The sequence below is a fragment of the Pipra filicauda genome, unplaced genomic scaffold, assembly GCF_003945595.2.
Source record: "Pipra filicauda isolate LSUMZ 115617 unplaced genomic scaffold, ASM394559v2 scaffold43_size3849885_pilon, whole genome shotgun sequence".
NCBI classification, from domain to species: Eukaryota; Metazoa; Chordata; class Aves; order Passeriformes; family Pipridae; genus Pipra; species Pipra filicauda.
The window spans coordinates 2698734-2712544 of record NW_024104576.1 but is presented as its reverse complement, the minus strand read 5'-3'; the positions used below and the strand labels follow the sequence as shown (position 1 = coordinate 2712544).

At 37.8% G+C, this 13811-nt stretch overlaps 1 protein-coding gene and 1 long non-coding RNA gene across 10 annotated transcripts in view; one reads left to right on the top strand and one right to left on the bottom strand.

Annotated features, from left to right (window-relative positions):
* Positions 1-13811, top strand: part of PPP2R2C (protein phosphatase 2 regulatory subunit Bgamma) — a 194180-nt gene that overhangs the window by 165056 nt on the left and 15313 nt on the right. For all 9 annotated transcript variants that reach the window (XM_027736236.2, XM_027736238.2, XM_027736239.2 and 6 more), the window contains one exon: positions 12025-12194. In XM_027736236.2, the coding sequence (XP_027592037.2) occupies positions 12025-12194 (170 nt within the window). The remainder of the gene's footprint in view (positions 1-12024; positions 12195-13811) is intronic.
* LOC120324151 lies at positions 9615-10076 on the bottom strand. Its single transcript, XR_005565197.1, has 2 exons — positions 9977-10076; positions 9615-9688 (listed from the first exon to the last, which is right to left on the bottom strand). It is a non-coding gene; the product is annotated as an uncharacterized LOC120324151 (long non-coding RNA).

Genomic DNA, 13811 nt, shown 5'->3' with positions numbered 1-13811 from the left:
TTTGAGGAGCTGAGAACTTAAGGAGTCAACTGTGGTGGCTCTGCTTTAGTCACCTTCAGGACTGGGGCTCCGATTTGAAACACTGGAAGGAAATTCAGGAGAAATTCTCTTGGTGCAAGAGCACATAAGAGTTTTAATGTCACTCAGTGCCTACTTGAACCTTTATGAGAGAGGCAGATCTTATTAGTAGGGGCAGAAAGGGAGGGAAAAGCTTTGAATATTTAAATGAGACAGAAGTGGGGCACAGATTTAGCACAGAAGCTATTTTTTAAACTGAAGTGAATGTAGTAAAGAGCCTATGACTAGGCCTTTTGGCTGTAAGGAAAAGTGCGCATGCTCAGAACCTCTTAGGATGTGGTCCCCAATTATAGAAAATAACCTTCAAGGACAATTTCCTAAGCAGAGAAGTGTTCTGCCTTTGTTAGCTGTATCTCGTTGTACTTGTAGGGGGACTTCAATACCATGAAGTGAAATATAAGCGTGACACAGTGACACAATGCTGCGGGTTATCCTGTCCCACTTAATTGTTTTGTTCTGTACTACTTTCATTTCTTTCTGTTAATAAGGCCTCCATGCCCCTGTAACTCATTGCCAAATGCCAATCACAACTTATTAAAGCCACAATACAGTAACCCTGGATGGAAGAAGGCGTTTTATGCCAGAAGAGAGCGCAAGGTCTAATGGTCATTGATTAAACCCCATTTTCCAGATCTATGAGTTAGAAAATAGCCATTTAATGTAGCATTGCTGCACTGAACTCAAGTCAAGCTCATTGAGAAGCTGAGCGTGTACAGCATAAAATTGATAAGCAATGGTAGAACTTCCAAAGTGTTAAAAGAGTAGGCCCATGTCCTGCTGATTGGAGTTTTGAGTGTAGCTCTCAGAGGCAAGCAAAGCTAATTTTTTAAAGCCCACAGTAGCCCAGAAGGATATACCATAAAACCCAATCAGTCTGCAAAATCAAGTTATTTACATGATTGTCTCTCTAGTACCTTCACTGTGTGTCTGATTCTTCTTTACAGTAGCTAAATTTACATATGGTCCATATGCATGATGAGTACCCTGCTCTCCAAGCTCGGCTTGTCTTTCAGTCTTTCCCCATAACTGACTTCACTTCTAAACCAAAACACTACAACTGGAGTCACTGTAAACCCTTGTGTTCTGCCATGCATCCTTACCTCCTCAGCTCTGTTTGGTATCACTGTGTGTTGCGTTTCAGTTACTGTTCTGAGAACATAATAGATGTACGTATTTTTAAGGATAAAAGATCCAGTGTAAAACTTAGAAAAATACCTGGATGATGAGCATATGTTGTGAACTTCTAGGTTTTATTCAGATCTCTATAGCTGTGATAAAGCCCATTGCAGCCCTCGGGGAAAGGGCCCTTCCATTTGTACAAGCTTACAGAGTGCCATGAATAATTACTGTGCCATACTGTAAAAATAAATTATGTACTAATATCTGTGGTGTAAGTGAACTGACATGGGATGTTAATAAATTGCAGTGTCTTGAAGATTTCTGGTTTGCTGAACTCAGTGGCAAAATCTCTCTTTTCAGCATTAGTGACAGGAGCCTTGCAAGGTTTCCCTTATAAATCCTCCTGGCTCTGACCTGGATGAGACAAGCATGTACTCATCCTTGATGCCTATGCTGAGATTTATTAGCAAGCAACCAATTCGTGTGATGAGATGTAGTGGGGATCTCTGTCCCTTAGAAAAATTATCTCAGACCACCAAATTATTCATAAAGTATTGAAAAAATATCAGGTCAGTAGTTGAATTTGAAATGGTCATTGAGATACTGATAAGGTGTGATGAAATGTGTTGTGTTTTTAATAGACTACCGTAAACTGCTTCTTATAACAGCTCTGTAATAGATCATGCAATGCTGAGCAAGTATCAGAAGAAAGTCTTGTGTGGCCATAGCAAATGTATATTGGAGAAAGCCCAGCCTGTAACCACAGGGCAGGTACACACATAGTAAGTACTGTTCTGTGTTATTATCACACTTGGCAAGTAGTGGGAGAGGATGCCATCAAAAATGTTCAGGAGAGGAGGTGCCAAGAGGGATGCATATCCCTGCTTATTTAGAATGTTAGAGGGATGGGAATAAGGAAGCAGTCTACAGCATTAGAGGTAAAGATTTAAAACAGATACAAAAGTCAGACTCAATCAGCAAGAAATAAGGATTAATTTAAATAATATGGAACATTTCACCTAAATATGTGTACTTGCCCAAAAACCCAGAGATTGCCTTTAAGACATTGTTCAGGCAACACTCATGGTAATGCAGTGTAGAAAAAAGGCAGTATAGGGAAATCTGTGGCAGCAGCAAAAGTATCATTTTTAGAGCAGTCAGCTGGGAACATCGAAAATAAAAGAATTACCCACCACAAATTCCATAAATTCTCATGCAAGGGATTCAGATGACACAGAAGACAAGCATAAGGATCCTGTTGCATTACAGCAATATAATATGCAATTGTTCGATTAAGAAATAGTTGCTAATTTGGTTTTGAGTTTTTCTTGCTAATATTATGTTCAGATGCCCTTATAAATGTGTTCGGAGTTAATATCATTCTTCCAAACAGCTTGTAGGCTAGATGGGTACATATGGCTGTTTCAACAAATCATATAATAAAGCAGTCAGCTAAAGAAAACTGTGCTTGAACATGTGAAGTCAGAAAAACAATGAAGAGCTTTTTCAGTAGTTCATCAGAATTATTAAAAACATTATTAAGTGGTAAATATGAAGTGTATAGTTATGCGATATGGAAATTTAAGTCACTCAAGAGTATAACTCCTGTTGATATTTCATGTAATAGCCTTAGTATCTTAAAGTCATTGCATACTTCAGAAGTAGTAATCTATTTAAATGCTATATGTTGCTTTAAGGGTTTTTTATTATTCATTTCTTAATATGTATTTGTAGACTAAAACCCTGTTTCTAATTATCCATTACCCATGTGCAAAATTTACAACAACATACTTCAAGGAAAGAGGAGCTGCAGTTTCAAGTTGATTGCTCTGTGTGCCGTGGTGACCTTTAAAATGCAGATTTTGGGGTTATACAGCATTAGCCTCTGTCACCATTCATGCTTTTTGTCCTCCAGACAGACTTCACAAGCTCCTGAAATTGGGGTCTGTAAGAGAAACCATTTAGAGCCCCCCTCGCTTTGACCAAAGAAGTGTTTATTTTATAGGTGACAGTCCTAACAGCTGTCTTCTCTCGCCTCTCCCTGAAAGGAGCAAAGCATCCCACCTGGTGCATCCCAATTCCATGGGATCCAGTATCTTGAAAGTATAAAATGGTCTTGGGAGCAATGCAGAGTGAATTTTGGGGTTGGTTTGTCACTCAGAGATGCCACCCGAAGATAATGGTAGTGGTTTTTTCATTCAGAGTCCTCTTCCACATTTTTGTTTGAAATCCAGGCATGAAATAAATGCCAGCCCTTCCCCAAGGATAAATGCCACTGTCCTGTTAGTCTGGCATGTAACTCAATTGGGTTAGCTGCTAGGCTTTTTTGAGATTACCTTTAATTTTAAAGAATTCAGAACTGTGGAAGCAGCCAAGACAGAAATCAAGGATAATCTACTTGAACATCCTGAATTTTTAAAATCAAATTAATTATATTTACTGGTTGCTTAAAGCAGATTGGAATTTCAGGGACAAGACAACTTTCAGACCTCTGACTGAATATGGATTATCTTTCGTTTGCAACAGAGAACAACCAGATGCACAAAAAAGTCTGTGACAGACTATCCCTGCTGGATTTGCTAATTAATATTGACCTTTCCAAATGAATGATGCTTATTGTCTGACTGAAAAAGGGACAACTTGTTTTTCTTCTATGTGAGCTTCACATCTAAAATACGCTTTTTATTTCTGCGTCTGGTCTCATGTCGACTTATCATCTGAGAGAGGGACAATCACCATTCTCCCTTTGTACACTGAGAGGCCACTGTCCAAGTGATGTCCACTTCAGGCAGAATCAGCAAGGTTCCATGTGACAGGAGTGAAATTTACCCGAGCTTCCAAAATTATTTGACCCTGTGCTTTGATGAAGTCTTGTTCTTCCTATCCTAATTCTGGATTTATTTTTAAAGGCATACATATGCACTACAAAGGCATATATTCATTGCTGATTTTGTATCCCCAGTGAAAAAATGTGCCCGTATCCTGATAATTCTTTAATTATGAGTGTCACTAAAGATCTGTTACTACAATTTCATGCACGGTAAACTAGATCCTGGAACAGATCCTTCCTTGTGCAGGAATCCATTGTGCCGTTAGCATGGACTCCAAACCTTCCATTCTGCTCAGTTTGGATGAATGTTTGGATAATAAAGACATTTAAAACATGGCTAATGTAAATTCAAAAATGTTTCTACAGAAATGCAGTTATGTCTATGTAGTATTTCCTTCAGTTGTGCAAAGTATGTTAAATCAGAGGAAGAAAAAAAGCTGATTTGTATACTTCTAGCTATCAAATAGAAGGAGGAAAGAGAAAAGCCTGAAGCAATGGTAAATGATTTATGATTGAAAAGGTGTTTCTTTAACCCCTCTCCCCCAGCTACACACAGATAAAGCAAATAACTACTCCAAGATTGATTTAATTATTCAGTCTATTAAAATTCCTGTCTTGTTTGCTTAATTTTTTTAATAGCAACAAATACTGCTTTTCAATGTCTCATGAAACCAACGTTCAAGATTTTGTTTCACTGGGGGAGAAAAAACTCACCATTAATCTTACATATCAAGATCAGGAAGGCTTACGCATGAATTTGGCTGTAGAGGAGTAGTAGTTTTATGTCCCATTAATTCCACGGGATTGCTCACAATACGTGACATTAAATATGCACGTAAGTCTTTGTGAGACCGAGGTTTAAAGAGCCTTGATCTTCTAGATTGTGCTTGTGGTTTTTTTCACTTTCTTGCTCTCTTTAGCACCATTTCTCTTTATTAACAAACTCACTGGCAAAGTTACATTAATCTAAGCAACTCTGTAGTGAAGCTCCCACCCACTGATCTTTAGCTATTGATCTGGCTTTGCCTTTCAGCACTAATGCACTGTCCCTTGTGGTTTGCGACAAGCTGCAGCAACTCACTGCAGATGGTAAAACAGATTCTTAAATATTGATTTGAGGCTCCACTTTTAAAAGCCATGCTCTCTAGAGGTATTGATGAGAAGCCTAGTTTTAATATTGGGTCACTGGATAAAGGAATGCTTTGTGGTAGGTGGAATTTCAGTCTTGTGGTGAGGAGGTAGCTTCAGAAATTTGCTCTGAGTAAAAGAAGAAAAATGATGTGTAAGTGACCGGGGCACAGAGAGGTGCCCTATGAATTATATAAAAACAAACAGAAAATTGAAATGTAAAAAGGTTCTGCTTTTTCAGTTTAAAACAGGATAAGCAACCACAGGCTACAGTAATATAAATTTTTAAATAAAGGTGTCTTACAAAGTAATTGTGTTTTACATTGCTTATGAAAGTGCATTCAAAAATTCCCACATGTGTATAATCATATTAATCAGTGTAGACCAAGAAGACAAGATTGTCATATTAGCAGATAATTCTGTTATTGAAAGAGAATTTCTGAAGGAGATGAATATATGAGTGCATTGGCTTAATAGAAAACAATAAAACATTTGGAGTTAGTGAAAGATAGAGTAAATAATGCTGGTAAATCAAATTATTATCATGAATAATGAAGCTAAAAGGCATAAAGAGACCATGAATTTCAAAGGGAACTTGCAGTTGGGATTTATTCACTTAGAATGAACTCAGGAACTCTTTTGCATGAAATCCTAAAATAGATTTTAAACAGTGCATGTTAGTGACTAAACCTGGTCCTTCTGGCCCAGTTGTTCTGGCTCTGGTAGTGGGCAGTAGCAACATCAACAGAAAATACATGAACAGAGCAAGTGTATATATAATCTTTAGCCTCTGCAATATGCAGTTGGAAACTTGAGCTTCATGGACTTTAGTGAGAATGAATTTACTGAGTTTAACAATACTGAAATGGATGTTCAGGTTTGGGTTTTTTTTTAATTTCTACAGTTACCTTTAAATCTGAGTATATTTTTTACCATTCACAATATCTTTCAATAAAGTCTTTAGTAGCTTAATTAGGCGTGGTATGAAGAACCATCTGCTCTCTCCTTACCCTTTCCTGGTTTCATGTGGTGACCCCTACTTGTCGATTGGAAGAGACAGTGTACAAAGTGAACTGTCATTCCCTATTCATCCTTTCCATGCCACTCTTTATTGCAAACCCCTCAGTCTTTCCTAGGCTGAGAGACCCCAGTCTATTTAGTCATTCCCTGCAAGGAAGGAATTTTGTACTTCTGGTCGTTTTTATTGCCCATTTTTGTGTCTTCTTGAGATCTCTGTCACATTAGAGATAAGTCCAGAACTACGCTTAGCTCAAGATGTAAGCATATCCTGAATTAATTGGCACCAAAAAAAGGCTTTCTGTGTTGAAGGATAGCAACAAGTGTCATATGCTTTAAAAAAAAGAATAAGATTAGTATTTTTATATGCGTTCAAGTGAAATTTAGTTCAGCTTTTTTATACTAAATTTGATGAAATATATGTGATGGAGCAAATCACAGCTGATCTGAGAATGGTACTAATTTGCCATCTAAAAATATTATAGTTAAATAATTTGTAAGAGTTTTAGCTTAGGATCATGTTTTGTGTGAAACATTGAAGTAGAATAACCATGTATTCCAGAAAAAAAAGAATGGTTAAAATTTTTTATGTATCAAGTTCTTTTATATTGGTTCTTGTTCCTTTTGCAAGTAACTGTGGCTAGTCAAGATGGGTCCAATTCCATTTCAAAGTACTGTTTTCCAGTACATTTTAATTGGGAATTGCAGCCATTTGCATTCGGGATCTGGAATTAAATAGGGACTTAGTTTAAAGCATAAATTGGTTGGCCTGGGACTGCAGCTCTTTTCTGTGTTTATGAACCTTAAAGCCCACTGAAGGATTACCCGATCCACCATCAGTATTTCCACCTGTTGTTTGTATACTTGTGTAATCTGTAATAAGTTCTTAATTCAGCCTAGCTGCAGACTGTTTGCTTGCTTATATAATAAAAATGAAAATTATTCTCCCCCTCTTGTTCCAGCATCTTTGTTGGCCCTGGCTTCTATGGTCCTCTCCCTCCTCACTAACCCCACTGCCTCTTGTTCCACTGTTACCAAAACTGTCTTCACCCATTTTTAGCTGTGACCCTTGAACAGGAACTGGATGATTTTGTATATTCATTAGCTATCTTTTGAGGGAGAGAGAGTAATTTCATGGTGCAGAATTGCCAAGGATTTAAATCTAAGTAACAACACTTAAATACTATAAAAACAGAAGTTCTGAGGACAGGATACAAAATATGAACATTGTCCTTTAGGAAAAAAAAATGCTTTAATAAGTTATTACTTGTTCATAAGTAGAAAGAAAATAGGAGGGTTTTTTCAGGTAGAGGGAATGACTTTTTAAGGCTGTCTATAATTTTATCCTGTGACTGATGGTATTTCTCACCAGATCTGTGGAGCTGTTAAACATTCATCTTCAAGTTTTGCCTTGCTTTGTTTTTTCCCCCCAGATAATCACATGTGCAATATGTATAAACATAACTTATTTTTCCTTTTTAAATATATTCAGCTTTGTAGTAGCAAAAAGTTGGTTTGATCTGTAGTTCTGCTTTTAGTCATCAGTAGCAGAAATTTCCAAGGTTCATATCTTTATGCCTTAAGGAGTACACAACATTATCATTGTCTTCTCCCTCACTAGTTCTTTGTTTCTCTTAGTTTTTACTGATAATTCATAGTAAATACAGTTATCTGCATGACCAGATGCTCAGGCCATGATAAAAAAATTTGCCAAAGCTTAGACCCTACGTTTCTGTCTTTTAAAATCAGTGAGAGTTTTGTGTATCTGCACACAGTTGGCATGTCCTCCATCCCATCAATCCATTATATACTTATAAATTCAGATCAATAATAAGAAGCAGCTCTAAATAAACTTTCACTGCATTAGAAAGGTAGGTTTCCTAACTCCTGCCCCATTTATTTCAGATACTGTATTGCTTTCCCTTTAAATAGATAATTCTTCTTTGTGTTTTTATTAAAAACTTTATTTGTATTAGTATTTTGGAACCATCTGTGTTGTGACAGTGCTGTGAGTGCTTGTGTTTTTATTTCATCCAGGCAAAAGAGTGAAGGTAAGAGAAAAAGGAGAAGCAGAAGGAATATTCAAAATTCAGCCAATGCATTACCCAAGGTCATATACTGTAATGTAGAAAATCGTGCATACTCCGTCTTGTGATGATTTTGGGAGGAATGCAGGATTTTGTATGCTATATCAGATTGTGAGACTGCACCCACCATATAAGACATTTTTAGCATTATTTTTAATATTTTTTAAAGTTCACATATGCCAGAATTTACACCCTGCAATGATTAAAGCTCTGCCCAGCTACTTGTTTAGAATTGAACTTGAAAATTACTTGGGGTTGGTTTTTTGTTTTCTTTATTGGATGTATCTTGTCCAAAGTGTATCACTTTTAAGTGTGTGGAATCAGGCCAATATTAATAGGATATTGCAGTGGCAGCACCTGTGACCCCCAGAGTGCAGCTCAATGAGAACCACAAGGGTATTAGTAGTGTGTGCACCACACTTCTTTTAGCTACTGCCCAAGGCATCTCCATTCTTTTGGCCAGTGAAGCTGAGTGAGATGGACCTTCCCACCCACTCTTGCTGTTCCTGGCCTTTTTTTTTTTTTAACTTCAGATATCTGCATCTATTTCTGCATGATAAATGCACACATTAGAGATGTCTTTCCTATCCATTGATTCTAAGGAAAGTCTCCATGCGTACCTTAGATCAGAGAAATTCCAGGAACACACAAGGAAACAGTGTTCTTTATGAGAGATAAGAGTTTGCTTCTCAGCAGATGGCAGTTTCTTTTGAGAAGGACGCAACATATTTTTATGCTGCAGATTTTCTTCAGGATTCAGGAAAACAGTGCTCTGGCAAGTATCCTTCAACCAACCCATCCTTCTCTACAAAATCTGGACTTCTGTGAAAAGCTACTGGAGTTTTCAACTTGTGAGCAGGAAGCCATGCAGAAAGGAAAATTTTTACTTCCATAGGCAGACTTCTCAGTTTACCCGTGTATCTGCTAGTAGGGTAAGGGGCAGGAACAGTGTCTTCCTTGGAGGTTCCTCTTTAAACATTGGCTGTACTCAGAAATATGTTCCACTTCTCTCTGTAATCCCATGATGTTTCTCTGTTCTAGAGGCCTGTCATCAAGGTCACATGTAAGTCTGAGCAAGTGTCATGTGAAAGCTCAGCGCATCGCACCATTTGTGGTTTCTGTGTTCATTAGGTAGCTAGACAAGTAACTTTATCTTTCACATAATTAGCACTGTGACCATTATCAAGAACAATATTAACGAAAGTTAAATACCCTTTTTAATGACAAATTTTAGTTATTTAAAATTAATGAAGAAATTGATCAAAGAGTATAATCAAATCTGTAGTTGTATCTCAGTAAAGTTCAGATTCCAAGTCCTGGTCTAGCAAGATTTATTTTGCTACAGAAAAACAAGCTAGGTTTGAAGTCTCGTGTTTTGGGCACTGATTGCTCCCTGGCATAAGAGCGGCCTCCAAAAGATAGGTCTGAACTGTAATGAATGGAAAATATGTTTTCAGTGCAGGCTGTCAAAACCTGTTTTTGCAAACAGTGGGATAGATCCCTGTTTTATTCCTATCAGCTTGGAGAGGCCAAGGTTGAATTTGAATTGCTTTCCTTAACTGAAGTCCAAGTCACATGGCTGTCACTGCTGTTCTGTCTCCAATTATTCAGCTCATATTAGCCAAACTGAATGAAGACTGCTGTTTTGCAGTGTGTGCATAACTTTATGTTGATGCTAAACCAGAAATAGCCAAGTCCCATGAACACTATCTCTCACCTTCATTTCCTGAGGTTAATGCCTTGTTCTTGTTGCTCAGGCAGATGTTGGTAGTTGCTAATCTTTCTCTCCTTTTACTGGGAGCTGCTCCTTAATTTCCTGTAGCAATTTTCCTGTGTTGGTTATGCTCACTTATAGGAACTATCTGCAAAGAATTACTGCCACTAACATTTTTACTGCTATCTTTCTTTCTGTAGTGATATGAGGCTTTCATGCCTCTGTTAGTTTCCACAGTTAATTAATCTAAGTCTTTCTAATACTTAATATGGTAAGGATAGAAAAGCAGTAAACAGGGCAGATAAAGGATGAAATAAATGGTTTAATCTCATTAATTAACAAAATATAGAGTATCCAGGTACAAATATTACTCCTCTTCTTATCACTGGGAGTTGGATAAGCCACATAGAGCCAAGAAAATATATCTAAGCTATAAATGAAGGTGTAGTTCAGTTAGTGTGGGTTTTGTTTTTTTCTTTCCTGATTTTAATAGCAGCTTCACATCATAATTAGGAGGATGAAATTCCTGCCAGCCAAGTACATAGTTTGGACAGATTAAAGGGAAGAGGTATGAGAAATGATAATTGCTTTCTGCTCATCAGACTTCTATTGAAAATCTGACAGGATAATTACAAAATACCTGCCTTTGCAGAATGTCTAGGCAAATTTTTAAAGAGCTATTTAAAGTTGTTCGTTTACAATCTGTCTGAAAAGAAAAGTTTTTTCCCCTCTTTTTGAGGTAGTTAATTACAGTTGAGATGTGTGGTGCATGTTTAAATATAGACTTTCTTCCCATGTGCATGCCTGGCTGCATTCCACTGCCCACCCCCAAAGAAAATTGCCCATAATTTTTTGCATTACCCCACATACTTCACCCACGTACTCACCCTTAGCTTTCAGCAGAACATTATTTCCCCTGATGGAAACTAACCTCATTGCTTCCAACAGTCTGAATCATAGTCAGAGATAAATTAATTGAGAGAGGAATGTTCCAGTGGACTATACAAAAAACTTTATTCTGACTGACAGTAAAAAAGTGTTCTACTTTCAGGTGGCTTTGTGTCCCATCACAGTTTTCAAAGAATATTTTAGGCATAGGTCCCAAAAACCTACTGATTTGGTTGAGAACTAAGGCCCTGAAGGTCTGACTTTCTACTAAAGTTCCCCATATAAGGTCGTTTGAATCACAGGGCCACAGATGCCTGCAGAAAGACAACAGAACTCTGGGAACCTGGTAGGCAGGGTTAGAGTCATCCAGTATCATTTTCATGTGCAGTTGAACAGGGATGACCAATCTCCTAGCTTACAAGAGCTGGATTTTCATGTATGGCAGTACTATAAGCAGTGTTCCACGATCTCCTTCCTTGTTGCATCACAAAGAACCACAAACAGTCAGGGAGTTTAGTGCTTTCCAGAACTGTCAGCAATTGCACATCAATTACACAGTTCCTGCATCTGTGTGGTAAATCTCTGTCTATTTTCTGCTCACCTCCCAGGAAGAGGTAATTGCACTTTGCAATTGCTTTCTAAAATTCTCATGTTTAGTCTCAGGCGCCTTCAGATATGACCGATGAGTATTTTGCAGCCTGGCCAGCTGGTTCTGGCAACTAGGGCAGGCTTTGAGTAACCAACCTTACCAGGGATGCCAGGACTGTTGTGGGACCATAAGTACACCTCTCATGTGACAGGGATGCCTGAATTTTGGTAATATCAAGAAACAGGATGTGCGGATCCTAGAAAGGATAACCATAGATGAACTGCCTTGCTATAGGTATCTGTAGTCAACTGACTGGTGTATTTACATAATTTCCCAAAGTGATGCTTTGAGTCCATAGCTATAACATTAATTAATATAGTATTTAAAGCTTACAGTTTGTATTTTTATATAAAGTAAAAGAATAAATTAAGTGCTGGGCATATAATTAGTTCTGTATCGTGTTCCTTGGTAGATTGAATTACGTGTTTCACAAGAAATGCACACTTCAGGTTGTACAACAGAGCATTTTTTCATATAATTCTAATTTGTCTCTTGCTTCTGTTTCTTTGAACAGTTTACGAAGAACCAGAAGACCCCAGCAACAGATCATTTTTTTCAGAAATTATATCTTCAGTGTCAGATGTCAAATTCAGTCACAGCGGTAGATACATGCTAACAAGAGATTACCTCACTGTCAAGGTTTGGGATCTGAACATGGAAACAAAGCCCGTAGAAACATACCAGGTAGGAATCTCCTGTGTCTTAAAATGCAACAATATAAAAGCATCTCACCATTCAAAAACGGAATGTTTTTGTAAAGTTCTCATCTGAGAAGCAGCAAGCTCGGGAACTCATCAAGGTGGCCGAAATCCTCACAGTTGTGTCCTTGTAGGTAGAAAAGAGCAATTTCAGCGTTAGTAAGGAACCTGGGGAGTCAAGATAACACTCCCTGTGGGTTGAACTCTTGAAAGAAATTATTCTTCTAACAAGGGAAATCATCTCTGCACTCTGGCATCTGCTTTCAAATGATACATCTCACTATTAACATTTAAAGTTACTGAGGGAAGATTTTGTGTGTTGCTTAACCCTCTGCTCCTGCGAGGACTGCTTAGAATTTACACCTTTGTCATTTCAGGACTGCTTTTTAAAACTTCATCTCTGTATTTCTCCCTTGTACCTAGTTCTAGAAGTGATCAGTGTTAAACCCTGGCATCACCACTGACACAGCAGTTCACAAATGCCAGACAGATACATCTGGTTGCCTGAATTCATTGCGATATTATCCAGACAAAATGCCAGTGGCTTCAGCCAGTGCTAAGTTTGTACTCTGACATCTGTTGTGTTTGGCAATAGAGAGCTGAGCTTACATTTTTTTACTCTGGCTTGAAGAAAGAAAATATGTCTGTGACACAGAAACTCCTTGTTACAAAAATGCAGTAAGGAAAAACTGTCAAGTTACCTACAGAAGAGTATTCAAAGTAGGAAAAATGTCATTCATCTGGCTCGTGTTGCTTACTGAGAGACAGTCCTGTGACAGTCCTAGACCAGTCCCTTGTTTTCTGTGTGTGTATAATGGCAGGTGGGGTACAGTAGTTCACAGTAACTATAATTAAGATTGGTTTTAAAATAACATGTGATGAGAGTTTGGTAGTGTGTCTTGTCAAAACAACCAAAATTTTCCACTATTTGTTAGGTAGTGTTTGGTAGACAGAGTGGGCCCCGGTGTTTTTCAATGCACCTATTACATTTCAGCAGATACTCTCCAGTGTGTCTCCTATTAGTACTGGAAAGTCTGAGCCTATGTACCTTTAAGGCTACAGAACTGGTTTTGCACTTAAAATGACAGTACTTGTAATGCTAAATGTGTTAGAAATGTTGATATGCTGTGAAAATGGAGTGGGAGGGTAAGGGCGAGACTGTGTTTTATATAACAGAATCATATCTCAGATTTTGGCAACTTAGGTAAAACATTATTTTATACCTATGCTAATTTAGTAGGCAGCCTTGTCCCTGGAGAGGAATAGCTGGTCAAGCCAACCTGTTTGTCTTGACACCTGCTTTTATTTCCTCGTGTACGTAGCTGTGAAACAAGCTGGCAACCCTTAAATTAGTCTGACACCCAACAGTAGGGCCAATTAAAAAGTCATATTTCTTCATGCTGAGATGGGAAAAATTAGTATAATGTAAAATTTTCAGTACTGATAATTACAGTCAGAAGCTTATAGAAAAAAAAGACAAGACCCGCAACAACAAAACCCCTATAAATATAACAGTGTTCTTACTGCCTTACTTTAACCTTTGGATTGCCTTTTGTTTTCGAATATTTGTCCAGTGCCTTGTAAAGAATATACAGATGTGTTG